The sequence below is a fragment of the Gambusia affinis genome, linkage group LG13 (assembly GCF_019740435.1).
Source record: "Gambusia affinis linkage group LG13, SWU_Gaff_1.0, whole genome shotgun sequence".
NCBI lineage: Eukaryota > Metazoa > Chordata > Actinopteri > Cyprinodontiformes > Poeciliidae > Gambusia > Gambusia affinis.
Genome location: NC_057880.1, coordinates 12,032,399 through 12,051,508, shown reverse-complemented (window position 1 = coordinate 12,051,508; position 19,110 = coordinate 12,032,399). Strand labels below are relative to the sequence as shown.

The following is a 19,110-nucleotide window of genomic DNA, read 5'->3' as shown; positions in this document are numbered from 1 at the left end:
TGACCACATCCTGTCCTGTGCTCTCCCTATGATGTAGCCTTCACAAATCACACTTACAATTTTAAAATGAACACTTTATTCTCCTGCAGTGACTAATTCTTGGATGATTTAAGGAAGATATTCAGTGCATATTTTCGACAGATGTTATGAATGGGGAGTAGGTCTTGTTCAAACGTTTTAAGGAGTCATGTAAATGCCTTTTTAGGAACTTTTCAGATAAGCTTTTCTTTCTATGGCAAATGGAAATAGGAAGAGCTGTGCCAGCAATTGTTCTCCTACATGATACACTGAGGATCACATTCTACTCTGTCAGAAGAGTTAGGCATAATACAAATCAGCAAATTGACAATCATTTAACCTACTTTAATATGTTTACATAATACACTGTTTTTCTTTAATACTAGGAGATTAAAAACACTTTGCTCTTTTGTTTTCAGTAAGTGTTTTATTTTTAAGGATCAGTGGTGGTGAACTTCCTTCTTCCTCCATTTCCTGTGTAAATAATTATAGGCTTCTTTCTAAATCCCTGGCAGAAGTGACAACCGATTTAAGGTACGTAAAATGTCATTTGGGTAAAACACAGTGATATTTCTAAGACTGGAGTTGTTACTAAAGAGCTTAAGTGCACTTTGGTCTTGCCCTCTGACAGACTGTGGGATTCCCTTTACGACGCTCTAATAAGTATTTATAGTCTCAGAATAGCTTGCAGTTTCATAAAATTGTATTATCAAAAAGCAGCATAAAGTTTTGGAGATCAAATTTGATCTTAAACATCAACTAATTTCAATTTGCTTTCAATAAAAAGCCATTAGGCCTTGACACTGTACTTAAACCAACCCCTCTTATTTCACAAATGTTTACTTTCCACCATCTAGTTGCTATTTTGCTGTAAACAAATCTTTCCTGCAGAGGCAACAGTTAGTCCCAATTCATTTTGGGGTAAATCTCTTCTGCAATAAGTTTTATGAAATGATGGACAGCAAGAATGAGGTTATCATGACACATTTAATAATAAAACAAATATTCACATTTTCTTTACATAGTTTCATATAAAACAATATATTTTAATATATTTATATGTCACATATTTACAAAACATGCAGCACCATGTCTTTTATAATACTGGTGTTGACTTAATTCAGTGGGACAAATAAGTGCCACCTACAGGATATTATTTACACTACAGTAATTTACTGCAATAACAGTGGCTCAAAGTTCCATAAAAGAGAAACAAAAGCAGCTCTGCCACTGACGACACAAATCGATTCCCCCAAATCCTTCTGGAATGTCACTTCCTGATTTCAGATTCTTCACCTGATGATGGGGAATCGGAGACGCTGGGCTCACAATGTTGTGTCCCTGCGGCGGTCTCGTTTTTCCAGGATTCATGTCCGTCCTTCCGGGTGATGTGTTGGTGTCATCAAATTTAGCAGGAAAGAATGTCTCAGGTGTTGAGTGTCTTGTGTGTGTGTGTGTGTGGGGAGGGGGGGGGTGTGGGTGCATATGAGTGTGTGTCAGCATCTTTGGTAAACACAAGATTGGAAGTGGAGGATTTGTCAGTGTCTGCAGAGTGTGCACTGATTTATCGATGTGAGTCTTTGTGTGTGAGATTTTATGCCCCTTTGGGTGTATGCGCCTGTGTGGTTGTGTCAGCGTCTCTGACAGGTGTGTAAGTTCCTGGCTGCAGTCCTGCTGACACCGTGGTCTCGGCTGACTCCGTGGTCTCGGCTGACTCCGTGGTCTCGCTCTCCTTTCTCTGCCCGGCACACCAGGCCCTCACCGCAGTCGCAGCGCTGGAACAGCTCCAAGCCATGATTGCCTTTCCTGCGGTGGCGAGTGCACACCTGGCCCTCTGTCAGCACAGGCTTGCAGATGCGGGACCAAAAGTGCCTGGCACAGCACAGACCCTCGGAGCAGTCTGTGGATCTCAGACATGCATCTCCCTCCTGGCCTGAAGACAGGGATAGAATTGACATTTGTTACATATAACACGTCTGAAAACATCCTGTTGACTCTGTGACACGAGGCCAGTTATATCTGACAGGTAACACACCTTTGACAGTGTTCGGTTGGAAGCCAGAGGCTGTGGGTGTCCTCTTTCCTTGATGCTCCATGGTGTTGTTGTGTTTATTCCAGCCAGTGGTGACAGATAAGTCTGAGCTGTGAATGTCATTCACCTGACAAACACCTTTAAGAGGACAGCATACAAGAGTGTTAAAGAACTGTTTGCGACAGACGATGACAAACGGAAAGTTTGAATGACAAACATGTAAAGTAAGCACAGAGAAAACTCAAACTACGTGAATCAGATGGATCACAGAAATGATCACATATCTGATGTCTGCTCACCATTGATGCAGCGGTTTCCTGCGCAACACATGGAGTCCCTCACACAGCGCTTCCGGCACTTGCGGCACGGCAGACAAACACCCCGAGCGTCGTTGCAGAATTCATCACCTCCGCAGTCTTCGTCATCTGTGCAAGCACCTGACTGCTGCAGCATAAAAAAAAAAAGTTAATTAAAAAAGCCGAACATGTTTTTACGTATGGTTTTGACTTTTACTGATAGCTACTAGAGTTAGTTTACCTGCAAGGTGTCAGAGGGTAATTTGTGTCCCATGCCACCAGGCGGTGAGGTGCGCGGACTTGGGCTGACGGTGTCTGCACCTTTCCCCGCACCGGGCAAGGTTTTAATCGCGTTGGAATTCATCAGGACTGCTCCCGCGTAAACGTCTCCACAGTATCCAAACAAAAAGAGCTGCACAGCCAAAATATGGTGCGCAAGGGGCATCTGCATGATACTTCTCTTCAATTCTTTAACAAACATAGAGAAAGAACGAAAAAACAAAAAGATATCCCTTATGTTATGCTGAATAGTAAAAAGTGACAAAGTCCAAACGGCGTGGGTATCCCAAAGTTTCCTTTGATCAAATCTAGATCAGATCTGATCTAGTTTCGGCACGATGCTCGGATGCCTCCTGACTCAAAAAAGTCCTGGGGTGATCTCTTTATACATGTAGACCTGTTTGTCTTCCCGCCCCTCGCTGTGCACAACAAAGGCGGAGGGGGAGGAATTTCAAACAGAGCCCCACTGTACGGAAATAGCCATCCTTTGCACAGGACTACATTTGGTGGTGTTTGTGGAAAGATAATGACCCGCGGAGTCTGTCTGAATACCCATCAGCGGCGCGCAGGGGACATTCAGCAACACTCCTAGATTCCACAAGACATGATCAGAGTTTAGAGTCATCAACAAAATCACTATTGGATATCTGATCTATTTGTCTTTTAAGTACACAAAATGAACAAGATGTTTAAGTTTTGGCTGGTATTATCCGTCCTCTTTGCAAATAAAGCACCAAATTTGTATATATCACCTTTTAGTTCGTAAAATTGCAAGCATTCAATTGAAATAAAAATTTAAAGCCAACAAACAAACAAAAAAACGTTTCATCTATCATTTCAATAGCAGCCATAAGCAATCTTTATGACGGCTCATTTGATTCTGGCTCATTTGATTCTTCCAGCCTCTTTCACATCCAAGATAACTCTAAAGTACCCTTTGGCACTTTCAGGACCAAAGTGATTGAAGTTACTTTGGTCGATTAACCACTTCATTTGATCCTACTGATTTGCCAAAAGGTGGCAATTATCCACCAAAGTGTGCTTGATTACTCCAGCGGAGGACATCAATGTGTTCAGGATTTACATATGCGGGGCATTATGAGGTGTGAATAGTTTGCAGAATTAACGGACTTCCGTAGGGGAGGCCTTCAAGGAGTGACTGGCACTTTGAGATTAAAGGCGACTCTGATCTGCCCCATGACCTGTAGGGCTCCAGCATCGCGACAGATGACAATGAAGATAGGATTTGTGTTCAGCAATATACAAAAGACGGACGGACAGACAGACAGACAGACAGACAGACAGACAGACAGATAGATAGATATGCTCTTGAACGTCATCTACTGGTCAATTTTGGAAAAAAAAAATGCGTGTGCGAAGCAATCAGACTGCGTGTGCGTGCATGCGTTTGCGTGAGCACGTCGTCCTTGGACATCTGACAAGCAGGCAGTACTTTGCGCGTCTGAATTGGTGCATATCTTTTGAAGTGGCGCTTTTATCTCCACCTTGCTAAATGTCAGAGCAGGTAAGGTGGAGGTCCTTTGATGCAGTAGATCCTCTTTGATCTCCTATATGTCACCCTGTTGTTATGACTGAAGCCAATTCCCCCTCCTCCCCCCAAACGAATTTCTGTTGTGCGAAAAACATCGATCTGAATAATTTCCATTTCCCTCTAAAGTGCATGTCATTAACTCCAGGACTGATTATAACAGTTCGCAGAAAACCCTGGCTCTTCACCTAAAAGAAATATTTCTAGCCCGGCGCTCCCTCATGTGGCAGCTTCGGCAAACTGCAGAGCAAGACTAGGCATGACATTATGATCACCTGACTGATCGTGTTTGGTTTACTCTTTTCAATCAACCAGAATGTTTTTATATAGTACCATATGTTTTAAACAAATGACCAAATGTCCCATGCACCATAAACTGTGAATGCCCAGGTTTTGACTTCTTTCTTTCAATCTCCCTTGTCCTCTGTTCATTTTTCCTGCTTCTAAGGTATCAACTTTAAGGACGAAATGTTGGTTTTGAATTATACCCCACCAACTGACAGGTTTCATCATAATATTAAGCACTTGTACTTCTTTGTCTTGTTCTTATCCCTAATCAGTTGAGACAAAAACTACAACAGACTCAAAAGCATTGTTTTCTTTTTTTTTACTCTCTCTCTCTATATATATTTTTTTAAAAATCTGAAACGTGGCACTCTGCAAAGGTAAATGACAGGAAAAAATAACAGGGCTGATAGAAGGCATTTGAGGATAAAAATAAAACGCCTTGCGATTGGAGAGAGGACAAACATAAGGCTTTGTGATAAACATAAACAAAAGCATACATAAAATCTTTATTTACACAAATAACATTCCCATTCTTTTTCATCACCCAAGAAATGATTTAAATGACCTTGACTTTTATTAGGAAAGCCAGATATTTCAGTTCTAATAAACAACACACTGTAGGTTGAAATTGTGTGTTATACATTGAAAACTGCAAGTCATTCTTGCTTTCTCCGATTGTTAAGATTTCATGGCTGTAACAAGTGATGGGTGGACCTTCAGAATTATGATTAATGCTCACTGGTGTTTCATATCAGGCCATAAGTGATTGATTTCTTCAGATCACAGAAGATAAGAAGAGAAAAGCATGTCATTGCAGCCAAGTCAAGTAATTTTTTTTTAAATTAATGTCTTCATAAAAGAAATTAATTATCATAAACAGGAAACGTCTTTCATTTATCAACTGTAAGCATTAAAACAATTAGATTTTCTCCTTGGGTATTAAGTGGGGGGTTTTTTTATAACAAAGGGTGAAACATAGCAGTCTAAGAGGACATATGTTTCTGAGGTGTATATGTGTTCATGCAGCATTGCAAAGGTCATGTAATGTTTATTTCGTATGCCATTGACTTAAGGCACTTACAATCTGTTTGACTTTAAATTCAGTTGCTTTCTTAGTGTGGAGCGGTGAAGTTTGTCGGGTGGATAATGAGGGATTGTGACAGCTGTGTGTTGATAAAATGATTTTTTTTCCTTCTTTTCAATTAGTTTCCAGAACAAATATGAATGGGTTTGTTCACATATTTGAAAAAGATGTGTAAAAAGCCATGAAATATATGTATTTTCTATCACAGTAGCATAATTTTACAATATAAAAATTGCAAAAAATGTAACTTTTAATTTGATCGGTGGGAAGACCATGCTAGGAAGTACTTGCTTTTGAAGAAATGACAGTAGGCACAGATGTCTGTAATACTAAAAGTCTTTTAAAAGAAAAGATAAATATAACTTAAAAAAATAAACTCATACTTCTATTTTTTCAGTTGATCATGATATATACAACCTTGTAATTCATAAACCATAACTTCTTGTGTGGAAAAATATAGTACACAAACCCACTAGAGAACATGAGGGTCCCTGGTCCACATTGCCACAGTAAAGAGTAAGCAGATAGATGAAAGAGATAAAGTTCACCTGCTAGTGAATTGCTACAAAAAGCCCCATATTTGGGACCTTGGGTAATATTTTCTTGAACTTTAAGATTCAGTGTTACATGAACAAACATTTTGAATGGGTTTAGTGTGAAACAAGAAATGAATATGAAGAAAAACATATCATACCCACTGTAAAGCATGGTGGCAGATATGTTAAGTTGTGGACCTGTTTGATTTTTAGAGAGCACAACATAACCAACTCTGAAATTCCAGGATATCTTAAATAGACCTCTGGTGGACTCTGCAGGAAAACTGAAACAGATTTTATTTGTATATTTTATAAGTCAAAGCACGTGGCAACTACCACAGAAATAATTCCCAGACAAAATGCACCATCTTCCACTGCTAACACAACCTCCAAACCTGAACTTTATAGAAAAAAAGTGGGGATAAGCGGAAGAGAAGAAGGCATAAGAGAGGATCCAGAACTCTAGACAATCAAGACATATTGTGCAAAGAGGAAACGCTATTCTTGGGAAATGTTAGTAGAGAAGTCCAACTATTGTCTCATTGGATAAAGAGGTTTGTATAATACATTGGTAGCTGGAGTGCAAACACTTGTCTTAGAAACAACTAACTCTTAATGGTTTTTATACTGACTAAATGAAGTCAAATTAAAAGTTTACTTTTTTGTAATTTTTAAAAAAACTAAAATAAATGAAGAATTTATTTTAAGGCATTTACACATCTTTGTCAGGACTGCCAACAAAAGTATTGTTGAATTGCCCTTAAAGGCATTACGAAGCTGGCTGGAAGAGAAAGTTTGGTCAATTTTAGTTGGGAGAGATGGTTAAATTTGGGTAAGGAGAGATTGTCAAATTTGACTCATTTTAGTCAAAATTACATTTAGCACAATGTAACATGATGTCAAGATTTTCACTCAAGTCTGAAAACTTACACAAGTCTCAATTTCTCTAAAGCATGACATCAATTACATCACAAAGTAATCTGGCACAAAAAAAAGAGGGCGGAAGAATCACAGTACAAAACATTAAACAGTACTGTCATCTCAACATTGCTGATCATAATTCACCAACAGCACCAAAGACACTGAAACCAGGTTCACAGTTATTTCAGAGCTGTACAAGAGCAAACGGGGAACATCAGGATTCAGTGAGCGGCGATAAGGATTTCAATGGCTTTAAAAACAAAAAGCAAAATGTAATCCTGAAGCACAATAAAACGACGACAAAGAATTTGACCCCTACTAAGGTTTAAAACAGACTTTTAACCGTTCAGTTAATTTTCTTAAGTGCATAATGACACACTGATTCATGGAGATGCAATCTGAGCTGTCATGTGTGCAGATGTGTTTGATTCATTGAGCTTTAAGCAGGGCACTTAAAGAGTCATGACTCTTTCCACTGATTGCACAGTGTTTGTGCTTTTCAAGGTAGATCAAACTCATAGGAAGTGTACTAAGCATTTCGTTTATGTCCATGTATGACAATGTAACTGGTATATTCAAACACTATGTGCCACACATAGCTTAATGTTATGCAGGTATGCTAAATAAGAAGAGAATCGTTGACATTCAAGTTAGTCTTGAGCACTTGATAACTGGAAACTATAGTGTGTACATCTGTGGAAAGTATCATAGATTGTTGCAAGTAGCTGCGTGTCACAAACCAGGCAGCAGCTGCAGTAACATTATAACCTATCCCAAAGTCCAGCGAACAGTTCTGCAGAGACAGACTTTGCAAATAAAATCGACAAAAGTTGCTCTATTTCTGAGCAACTTTCCCTGCTTTCACCCTCCTGTTAACCCTAGAATTCAAACTTTGTTAAGTTGTCACACATTCATACATCCAATAAACACCTTCCCCTGTTACAGGGGAAAACCTGGCTCTAGTATCAGGCTATGTTGTATGTGTGTGTAAATGTCTGAGTATCCCTGTGCTTTCTTTACCTATAAACTTGAGTATAAGACAACGCTGAGGAAGTGCTACTGCAGTCCCAATATAAATGCTTTATCCAGAGCCACAGTGAAATAAAGGCATATCGGTGACCCAGAGGGTTTGCCATCCATCATCATTTCCATATCTTCTCTTTCATTTTTAATGCAGTTTCTTTTTCTACAAAAAACTATGTCCTCCGAGTTGGCTTCCAAGCCATTAAAAGCCTACAAAAGAAGAGTTTCTTTTGGTTTTAAGTGGAGAGAGGTGAACTTCAAAAGTCAACATCCCAGCCAGAGGTGTCGTCAGGAGGCGGGTCCTCGTTGTCCTCAGGGAAGCTGTCGAAGTTACTCGTGTCGACTGCTGACGTGACCTTATCGGGACAGAAGAACAAAGAGCATTTCACATAAAAGCAACAACACATTTAGCAAATTTTGATTATATGAGCCTGTGTGAGACGACAAGCGAGTTAAATGCTTTAATGAGAATTAATGTCAGCAGTGTGCACTCACATTAGGGATAATAGGAGGCGTCAATGTCCCCTTTCTCAGACCTTCCCAATTAAAGCCCTCGAACCATCTGAAAGAAAATCAGCAAGAAGCCATCATAAAAGAGAACAACAGAAACTGCAAATGGAAGTCCATTATGAAAGTTTGCTCACTTGTGCTTTTGGATGTCTTTGACACCGTTTTTCAAGTTTCCAAGTCTTTCACAAGGATTATCCCTAAAGTGAAAACAGGCAAAGATTAAGCATTTAAACAAAATAATCAAACGAGAGAGTCTGGAGGCACATACTCTTACCTGCATAGCTTTTTGATTAGGTTGGCAGCGTTTTTGGTGATTTTCTTTGGAAATTCAATCATGTCGATGCCTCTCAGGATAATGTTGTAGGTTTTCATTGGATCAGGGCCAGAGAAAGGTGGACTGTATAACAGAGGCCAGCATTAGTTTAGGGTAAAAAAAAAGTACTTCAAAATAAGCAATTTTTTTAACTCCAAATTTAAGTTTTTGTCTTTACATAAGTAGTTTCCAACATAATTTTGCATAGAAATCTACAGTCATTTAATGTACAGCCTTTCAATAAATTAGAATATGCATTTCTATGAGGCTCATCAGATTAAAGGTATCGAATCACAATTTTTAAGCAGATATAAATTTCATTTTGCCATACTTCTATTTTCAAAATTAGTTTCTTTATTGGTCTGATGTACTATTTTATTTTTTTAATGTTTTCATTAGCTATAAGTGTAACAATTAACAGAAATAATGGCCCATAAAAAATTTGTCTGTGTTCAATTAAGCTATACGTTGTGTCACAGTTAGTAAATTTAGTTACTATAATAAAGTAATATTCAATAATATTCAACTTTGTTGGACATGACTGTATATTACCCCAGGAAACAGTGCAAAATCATCTGATGATTGGAATGAGCAGAATTTTAGTTTGCTCTGACCAATAATTGGCAAGCCAAAAAATCAAAAGTTCCATTTTAATTTTGATTAATGAACACAGCATAAACTAGGCATTTCCATCAACTCTGGCTGCCCACAACTGTCCTACATATGGAACTATATTTTGTTTATAATCAATAGTACTAAACTTGCTAAATGTACTAACAGGCTAATGAGAGTTTAAACTAACTGTCTTTGTTTTAACTTTAAATAGAGATTTTTCTCTTGCATATGCTTGGCGTGTCATTGCCTCTACGTCTATTATGAACAAATAATCATTTATAATTTGATTTTGGTAACTGGAGTTTTTAAAGAAATATCAAATTCAGCTAAAATTGGTATTAAGCAGGACAAAGTTTCATAAAATCTGCAGAAGTATCTGTATGAACAAAACAGACAAACATGACCAGGCTTGTATGTACCTGCCAGTCAAGAGCTCAAACATCAGGATTCCAAGAGACCAGTAGTCGGCTGAAATGTCATGGCCTTTGTTCAGGATAATCTCCGGTGCTACGTACTCCGGTGTCCCACAGAAGGTCCAGGTTTTCTTCCCAAACCCAATTTTTTTGGCAAATCCAAAGTCCACCTAATGAGAGGATGAAAAAGTTATCATTAGCAACTAGTTTTATAATTAGAATTGATCAGAGTAAATAATATTTATTGCCAGATATTCCAAAGCAGTATTGTTGCTACTTTTCATATCATTAAATCAAACAAAGCAACATGGGGTATTTTGTGCATACAGTATTAGTATCTTTCTAAGATACTAATATTAGAGTAATCTGGTCGAAATTTTACAAATGTATTAAACCCACATTTTATCTTATTCAATTTTGTGGTCATTTTCCACTTTAAGTGAAGATCCACATTTCTTTCTATATTTATTTGGAAGAACTTGATATTTCTCCAGTTTATACAACATACCTATTTAAAAAAGAGACAATGTTCTAGATAAATCAGCAGATATTAAATATTGATTTCTTACCAGTTTGGCATAACCCCTGTGGTCCAATATAAGATTCTCTGGTTTCAGGTCTCTGTAGATGATTCCTTTGGAATGCAGATAAGCAAAAGCTTCCACTACACAAGCTGTGTAAAACCTGGTGGTTGAGTCCTCAAAAGAACCCCTAAGAAAACAGCAAAACAACAAAGCTAAATGGTGATAAACATAAGTAACAATGTCGTTTTTCCTCAGACACCAACGAGAAAAGGTTTGCAAACAAAACCCCTGTTGCAAAATAAAAAAATAAAAAAAACTAAGGGTTTCTAAACATTGCATTTTGTCACTGATTCTGTGTTCATGTGTGATCCAACTAAACTACTTGGATGGGGTGTAAAGGTTCTCACCGGTCCCGAAGTATGGTCCACAGTTCCCCGCCTAAACATGCTTCCATCAACATGTAGAGGTATTTGCTGTCTTTGAATGTTCTATACAGTCTGGAAAATATAATAAAACAGTTGATATCTACATATTCAGAAATATCCAATTGACAATTAGCAATCCAGTTCTACTGCGCTAGGATGATATATTTTCATGTTCATTTTAATTATATTTTGTTATGAATGTTCTGATATGAAAATACAATTTACTCTATACATAATCTCTCCCTCAAATGGTCAAATGATTATTAGCTCAATTTATCAGAAAGCATTTCAGAGTGAGTGATTCATCCTCATGACAGACATTTGCATAGCATAAGTATTGCAATTAAAATGGGATTGCTGCAACATTGGAGTAGCCCTTATGTCAGTTGAGTGGCATTGGCACCTATCTGCAGTACGTGAGTGTTAGAGTTGAATGCTAATTCTACTGAAGGTTTTCCCATGCCCAAAATAGTCCTTAGGTACTATAGAATATTTGAAAGTAGGAGATGTTTATTTACCTAAGACATTGCATTTTCCAGTGCCACTAAAATACAGTAAAGATGTCCAATTGTATAAAGAACAGGTGGGTACCGAACCATCGATTGGTAGCACAGCTCTACTGATCCAACTTTACAAACCCTTGGAGCTGGAAATACATTTCTAGCTCCAAGTAAACAAAGGTCAGATCTCAATGGCAAATCAAACTTATGTGTTTTTCAATAATCTACATTGCCTTAAAAAGGTCGTTCATGTTATACCTGACAATAAAGTCAGAGTGAGCCTCTTGCATAATGAGCTTCTCAGATCGAATGTGCTCCTGTTGTCTTGTGTCAACAATGTGTCGTTTCTTCAAGATCTTCATGGCAAACGTCTTGTTCTCATCACTCTTTAGCTGAACCTGTGGCCAAAGGAATTGAGTAACGGTTAATTCTTTTGTTAGTATGGATGTCCATCCTTTATGTTCACACTACAACGCACTGTTTCCTACCAGCTCAACACGTCCGAAGCCCCCGACCCCTAGGGTGTCTATGATGTTGAAATCAGCCAGATTGAGATTGAAGAAAAATGCATTTTCTGCTTCATACCTGTTGCGACAGAGAAAAGGGGAGGAAAGAAAACATTGGAGAAGGATTAGAGACAAGTTGAAGGATGAAAGAACATATAATCCACTACCAACAACCTGAGGAAAAAAATATCCGTTTCTCCCTGAGCTAATTTGTTTGCAAATCTTAGAGGATTAGAATCACAGTAATCTATCAAGGATGTTATTGAGGATGTGGAGTGGTTAAATACTAACACATGAACAGGATGTGTTTGAGCTTAGTCCTCTGGCAAATTGCTTCAACCTCCGCTTGAACACAGACTAAGTGTCCCCAGCCCGTCCCCATTCTCTACAGGAAAGAACAAACTGGAATATGTGTCGCACAAGCCTCCCGATTCTCATTTAGCACTGGAGACATACTTTGGCTCCGCCACTGAACATCACAATATGCCACTGGTGACCCGAACATGCTGGCAGCAGAGATTGTTTCCACGTGTCTGAGTCTTATCCCCCAAACGCTCCCTGTCTTCTCAGGCTATAGCTTGATCCAGACAGAGATTCATCAGCTCAGGTTCTGGATCAGTGAGTAGAGGACATATCTGAGCCTGGACTGGCCTCCTGGGTCACTCAGAGCAGGCTGTCACTTCAGTGTCAGGTTTTCATTTATTTATTTTTTGTTTGTTTGTTTGTTTGACCATACAACAACCTGACAGTTGTGTGATTGACGAGGATTAAAAAGTACCCACTAGGAAGATTTTACTGGATTGCTCAGACAGGTTCTCTTGTAAAGATTATCAATACTGTTTTCTTAAGAGTGACTTTATTGAAAGCAGATATTTAAAATGTACATTGTGGTAGCACATGTTGGCAGACAGTTAAGCATGATGTTTCTCAGAAAACATACCAGGTTACCAGGAGACTCACGTTGTATTTGTGTCTATGTATGCACTATTACTATCGTGTGACATTCCCATGTGAGCCTTCTGTCCCCTCCTCCCCTCATCTAGGGTGTCCCAGATAACACTGCAAGTCAAAAAAAACTATTGCATCTGTAAGAGAAGGAAACAACTTGGAGTAAATTACAACACTTTGAAATAGTACTCATATCATTGATTTTTTTAAGTTTTACTAAGTATTATCCCAAAAATCTTTGTATTTTATCAGGATTTTATAAGAAAACAATACACAAAGCATAACTGTTAAATGGAAAGAAAATAATACATAGTTTTCTTGTATGAATTTGTGCCTTCATAGCACGTCCATCTAGGTCAATGCATAAGATCCACCTTGCCACCGTGATAAGCATATTGGGTTATCTAGAAATATACCTAGGGTCATTGTCCAGATGTATGTTTTCTACAGATTTCATCAAAGTTTCTTTCAAGATTGGCCTGTATTGAATTCCAGCCATTTTGCTACAACATTAGCTAGTTATCCTACTCCTGCTGAAGAAAAGTACCTCTACAGCATGATGCTGCTATCACCACAATTCACTAGGTGACATCAAGGAAATTGGATTTTATTTGGGGGTATAAAATCATAGGGGTACAAGTACAAGTAGATGCCACAATTAGGCTTTTTTTTTTTGTAAACATGTTTTAACCCAATAAAGACCATTATATTCCATTCCATTCTATTCTATTCTGCAGTTATGCACTACTTTGTCTTGGTCTATCACATTAAAACACTACCGTAACACGTGGATGATTAAAAAAAACGGTAAGGATGAAAATGTCTGATATAAAATTTACACATTTGGGAGGTCCTAGTTGTACTTCATAAATATAATGGGGATGAGTCCTGTAAAAGACAAAAGATGTATCTCCTTTTAAGGTAGGAGGGTATTAAAACTTCAATTTTTTTGAAAATCCAAAGCATTTACTGGTAATAGCATTATTTGTCCAGCAGATAGCAGCACTTCTACTTATGAATTCACAGAACAAGAGCCTGAAGAAAAAAACATAATGAAACTCAAAGCTCAACCATAAAAATAATTAAATGTAATCACTTCTTAACAGAAAACATTTTTCCATTGTAGCCTTTTTGTGTGAAGTGTAGTTAATTTCCATTTTTTCAAATTAACAGACTATTCATTAATTATTAGTCTCCCACTCAGCATATATATTAAACTCTTAAAAGGCTTCCCATAAAAGGAGATATGACCACACATGAACTGTTTGTTGTGCAAAACCAAGGCAACATATCTCTTAAATAAAGATACAGTGCTGCTAAATTCCGAAAATTGCATTTATGAGCAAACCCCATGGGGCTAGAACAGCACCACAACCTAAAATACAATTAAAGACACACACAAAGCTCAGTGGGATCAAGGCCATATCAAGGAATCCTGGTTACTGTCACAGTTTAAAACTCCATTAACAAAACAACATGTTACTTATTAATGTTACCGGGAAAGTCCATTACTGAAACCCTTTGTACTGCAATACAAAGGGTTTCATTACAGGTCAAGTGGGACCCTAGTGGGCGATAATCTGTATTACTGAATGGATGAGGTCATAAAGATGACGTAATCCCCATGGTGAGTTGGTGAGAGGATTTTTATGTGTAATGTGTGTGTGCGTGTGTGCGCCACTATTATCCTTATTTGTTTTTTTCTTGTACTTTCTGGACCAGCCTAACAGGAAGAAGAGCAAGAAGAAAGCAGTTTTGACCTTAAAGCTTAAATGCCAGTTTAAGCTTTAAGTATTATATACTGTTCACTGAACTTTAATGGTTGCACAGCAGACAGAGGCAGGGCTGAGTCATGTGCTTTCATATACACAGTGCAAAAGTACTTTTACCACTTGAACCTGACTCCAATTTATAACAACAACCCTCTGTATAATTTTGGGGAGTTTGCATGATAAAGCAACACGAAGTAGTCAGTAACTGAGAAGTAGAAGGAAACAAATCTTTTACAGCAACGCTTTAAAAGGTAAAACTCTGTGATGTGTAGCTTGTACATATTCCCTCAGTCAATACTTTGTAGAGCCATCTTCCTCTAACAGCCTTAGAGAAGTAGAAACAAGAGGTTTTTGCCTGTTCTTTAATGTAAAACAGCCCAGGGTAAGTTGGACTGGATGGAGAGCATCTGTAAACAACAGTTTTAAAATAATGTCACAGATCTCTGATAGATTAGAGCTTGATCAGGCATTTCTAACATATTAAAGGTTTAATTTTAGAATAGAAAAAATGTTATAGTCTCTCTCTTTTTTTTGCATTGACAAGGCAGTCAACAGCAGAGATGATGGGGATGTATACACAGTTTCACCCTGCCTTCAGATAAACCAGTTTTTATGCTCATGGAAATAGCGGAGTAAAAAGTTAAAAACAATCTACTTTATTTTGTGAACACGTAGCTTCTCCCCGTAACAGAAGAATGACTTCAATCAAAAACAATATCAGCAGGTGGTGGAACATAGCAGGGAGGTAGTCTTTAAAGAAAAGACTTGCCAGCCTCACAGAGAGCAGAGGCAGGCTGCTGTACAGTACTGCTGAAATGTGCCGATTCTCTGTGACCAATTAGAGGCAGTTTCAGTCACTGTGGGACCTCGAGTCAGGCATCTTCACAAAGACACAAATGTTCTCTGCCGGGGAGGGAGCGGCAGCAAGACATGAGACGGCACGGGGCAGGGAGAGCAGCCTTAATCAGGGTAAAACCCGATTTGATGTGACAGGTCTGAGGGAGGCACGGGAGCAATTGATTCTATTTTAGGGTGAAGTTCTGAAAAGGAATCATGATCCAAATCATACCAAAGAATAGTATGCTACTGATTTGAATAGAACCAAACATGTTCCTCTGAAGAGGGAAGGACAGAAAGAATGGAGTCAGCAATGAGCACAATGGGGTTTTTGTTATTCTCACTTCAGCTGGCAAAGACATTGGGGTACCTGGCCAGTATAAAACACCGCAATTAATCCACTGGACCCACTAGACAGCCATTCTTATTTCTTGTTGCCCTTATCTAGACTTAGTAACTGTTGCCTTTTACTGCTATTGGCTGACTAGATAGCAGTAACTTTCGAAGTTACCAACTTTCAAAGGATGAATCCCATTCCCAGCAGTCGTCTAGACCCAAACAAAAGTTTTGTCTAGTGACAGGTGAACTTCTATCCCCGTCTCAAGTCTGTTGTAGCCTTAAAGATTGTTTATTTTTAGGATTGTCATTTAGTTTACTCAGCTACCGGCTAACTGTAACCCTCCTCCCTGTCCCTGATGAAAGAAAGATGCCTCCTTACAGCATGACATTGCCAGCTCTATATTTTTTCTGTAGGGAAGGTGTAAATAAGGAGATTTGTACTGTTAATTTTCTGGAAAGTGCAATATTTCATTTGCCTTTCAGAACATCAGCAGAAAGCATAAACACAAATTTTACAAGTACTAATGGAAAAGCACGACCAAAGTATCACTCAGAGAATGCAAAGAACAAAATGGTGCCGCATAAAATTGCACATTAAATAGATCTTTATTTAATGGTCTATTGCCAAAGCATTTTTCTTGTGGAATAATAATTATTGCACATAATCAGGTTGGATTGCTGGAAAGTGAGGTTCAAAAAATGTGCTAAACAATTTTCTGCTGCTGTTCTCGTCCAGGAGGAGTACAAGCTGCATGTCGATGACTGTATCCAATGTGTTGTGTTTCCTTTGATAGACACTCTTTAAGCTACTTTGAATAATTAACTGTGCTTACTGTATTATTTGATAACTAGAATCAGTTGGAAAATATCTATAGTTGAATTGAAATTATATTTTCTTTCTTGAGACAACAATTTTTGTGAATTGGCGCTATATAAAAAAAATTGAATTGAATGAATAATGCCACACAAGTGGAATAGAATTAGTAAAAAAAAACACTCTATTGGAGTTAATTCATATAAATGTATTTGTATCAGAATCTCAAAGTAGAACAATGTTGAAATTGCTCTGTTTTATGAAGTCTGTTTTAAGCCCAGATGGGACTGAAACTTGCATATAATTTTTAAAGATAAGATTAAACAGATCAAAAAATGTTGATTTCTAAAACCCTGAAACATGAGAATGATACACATTCACAAAGTTTTGCTTTAAATAGTATCCTAAGGTAATAGAACCACTGAGGACACAATAAACACAAAGTGGCTTCTTGGTAAGTAGAGCTAGAAAAAATTTCATGACTGATTGCATATTTTATTTTTTATTTTGTTGTCTTTACAATAAAAATAAATACAGAATAGTGTCCTCTGAAAGAGAACTAAATGCTTCACTATGTGGTTTGGCATTCTAGTCTCCTCTTGCTATTTATTATGGCTAAAAGTACAATTATAAACAGGTCCACTTGTGGCACATATCTTTAGAAAATAGCATGGTGTTGGCAGCCAAGATGTGCTGTAATTAACTGAAACTTAAATGAGAAAACAAACAAAAGCCAAAGGCTTACAGGAATGCTACATAAATGATACATATTATCAGTATTTTAATACATTTTTGCATACAAATTAGACATACAGTATTTGACTTACTTAGCTTTGGCATCGGCGTCCTCATGGCCTTTATTAGAAACATCCTCCAAACCTCCAATCAAGTGCTTGAATGAACTGGAACAGTAATAATAAATGTTAAAATAGCTCTGAACAAACTTTTTCTGACACAGATTTTGCTACAAGAAATCACTGCCTATTCAGAATAAATTATTCAAGAAAATTCTCTGAAAATGCATATGATATTTTAAAAGCTTCTGGTTACAGGGAACAGTAAGGTGCCGTTTGTACTCTGCAAGTGATCTGCGAGCAGAAAATGACCAGACAGCCATAAAAAAACACTGCCAGTTACTATTAAAAATTCATTAGCCTGCTTTTAGAGACGCTCCTCTAAAAAAAATAAAATAAAATCGCAGCAGGGAAGGCTCATCTATGCCACAGAAGTAAAAAGAAATCCCTATCACAGCAGATGGTGAGTGAGTGGAAAGTTTAAGACCAAAAGTAGAGAGCACATAAATGTTTCACTGATTAAATTACAGAATAAAAAATATACTCTGTTGAGCGATAAGAAAGCCACTGGGCAATTTATAAATCATCATGAGGTTTAAAATCCCAGTAGTTAGTTTGTACATTTTTTGTTTATAAAGATTAAATATGCAAATGTGGCCAAAAGAAAAAAAAAAAACTAACAATGTTTTTTTTACCTCGCATGAGAATAAATTCACCAATGGATTTGACTTGGAAAATTGATGTCCTGTCATTCATGTAAAATAAATCGGACACATTTACACATTTAGCAAGATACTTTTAGATTTTCCTTTAAATTATCATTAACGATTAAAGTAAAAAACATCTAAAAAGGCCATTTTCATGCAAAGCTCAAGAGCAACCCTCCTGTTGCCTGACTCTTTTTAAGAGAAGGTTTTGTTTAAATATTTGGCTGATGGAGTTTTGCTTTCCAGGGAGTCAGCGGCTCCCTGCCTCTTGTTTTTATTACGTCTCTCTCCCACAGCCACCGCTGTTATCTTTGTTTTACCACTTAAGCTGAGCTGCTTTCATTTTAAAGCATCCATGGTTGCTCGGAAAATGAATAAAAGCGCGCAGAATAACAAAGATTGAAAAACAATTATCCTGCACCAAAACTGGCCTAGCTGTTTGACACAGGCATTAGTCTGGCTTTGTGAGCTGTGAAAGCATTAGCTGCCTGTGTGACAGGCAGCAGCAATCACCCACGCTGGATGACTCCCTTTTACTATGTGCCTGTTTTCTGAGGCCAGATGAATGTATTGGGTCAGATGACTCCAACTTACTCTGCTCTTCTAGTCTGAACAATATCAAGAGGCCAAATAATAAAAAGAAATCACCCTTATTTCCGTAAAACTAAAAATAACTACAATTGTCTCGCTTTCCTGTCTTACGTCGCTGAAATGTCACTAGAAAATGTCCTTCCTTTTTGGTCTATTTGCAGTTACAGAGCAACAGAAATTGCTGAAGAAAGCAAAGTAAGACACAGTCACGTTCACAATTTTTGGCTGTAGATGTATTATAAATCAACATTACTATAAAATGAGTTAATAATTGTATTGGAAAACAAAAATAGAGAAGAAAACATATTCTAATTTGCAAACACATTTACTTGCAGATAATTATTCAAACACTATTACCTACAAAGTAATCAAACCAAGAAAGTAAATATTTTTACATAAAAGGTTCTGATGTAGATGCACTAAATTTAAGGACATTTACATGATTTTATTCATCGCAGCAACTAGTGACTTCCACT

General features: G+C 37.6%; 2 protein-coding genes across 5 annotated transcripts in view; both read right to left on the bottom strand.

Annotated features, from left to right (window-relative positions):
* Nucleotides 1-985: 985 nt before the first annotated feature.
* Nucleotides 986-2,981, bottom strand: LOC122842981 (dickkopf-related protein 1-like). Of its 2 annotated transcripts, none has more exons than XM_044137331.1 (4): nt 2,588-2,981; nt 2,350-2,491; nt 2,054-2,188; nt 986-1,951 (listed from the first exon to the last, which is right to left on the bottom strand). In XM_044137331.1, exons 1-4 carry the CDS (start codon nt 2,825-2,827, stop codon nt 1,650-1,652), a joined length of 819 nt encoding a protein of 272 aa, XP_043993266.1. In that variant the 5' UTR covers nt 2,828-2,981; the 3' UTR covers nt 986-1,649. The 2 variants fall into 2 exon arrangements, with proteins under 2 accessions (XP_043993266.1, XP_043993265.1); XM_044137330.1 differs by having other exon boundaries at nt 2,350-2,494; nt 2,588-2,980.
* Nucleotides 2,982-4,793: 1,812 nt separating this feature from the next.
* The window catches only part of LOC122842979 (cGMP-dependent protein kinase 1), a 95,826-nt gene continuing 81,509 nt past the window's right edge, over nt 4,794-19,110 (bottom strand). For all 3 annotated transcript variants that reach the window (XM_044137329.1, XM_044137328.1, XM_044137327.1), the window contains 10 exons: nt 17,370-17,444; nt 11,815-11,911; nt 11,585-11,724; nt 10,809-10,898; nt 10,447-10,588; nt 9,884-10,047; nt 8,811-8,933; nt 8,671-8,733; nt 8,522-8,588; nt 4,794-8,382 (listed from right to left, as the gene is read on the bottom strand). In XM_044137329.1, the coding sequence (XP_043993264.1) occupies nt 8,284-8,382; nt 8,522-8,588; nt 8,671-8,733; nt 8,811-8,933; nt 9,884-10,047; nt 10,447-10,588; nt 10,809-10,898; nt 11,585-11,724; nt 11,815-11,911; nt 17,370-17,444 (1,060 nt within the window). In that variant the 3' untranslated portion in view covers nt 4,794-8,283. The remainder of the gene's footprint in view (nt 8,383-8,521; nt 8,589-8,670; nt 8,734-8,810; nt 8,934-9,883; nt 10,048-10,446; nt 10,589-10,808; nt 10,899-11,584; nt 11,725-11,814; nt 11,912-17,369; nt 17,445-19,110) is intronic.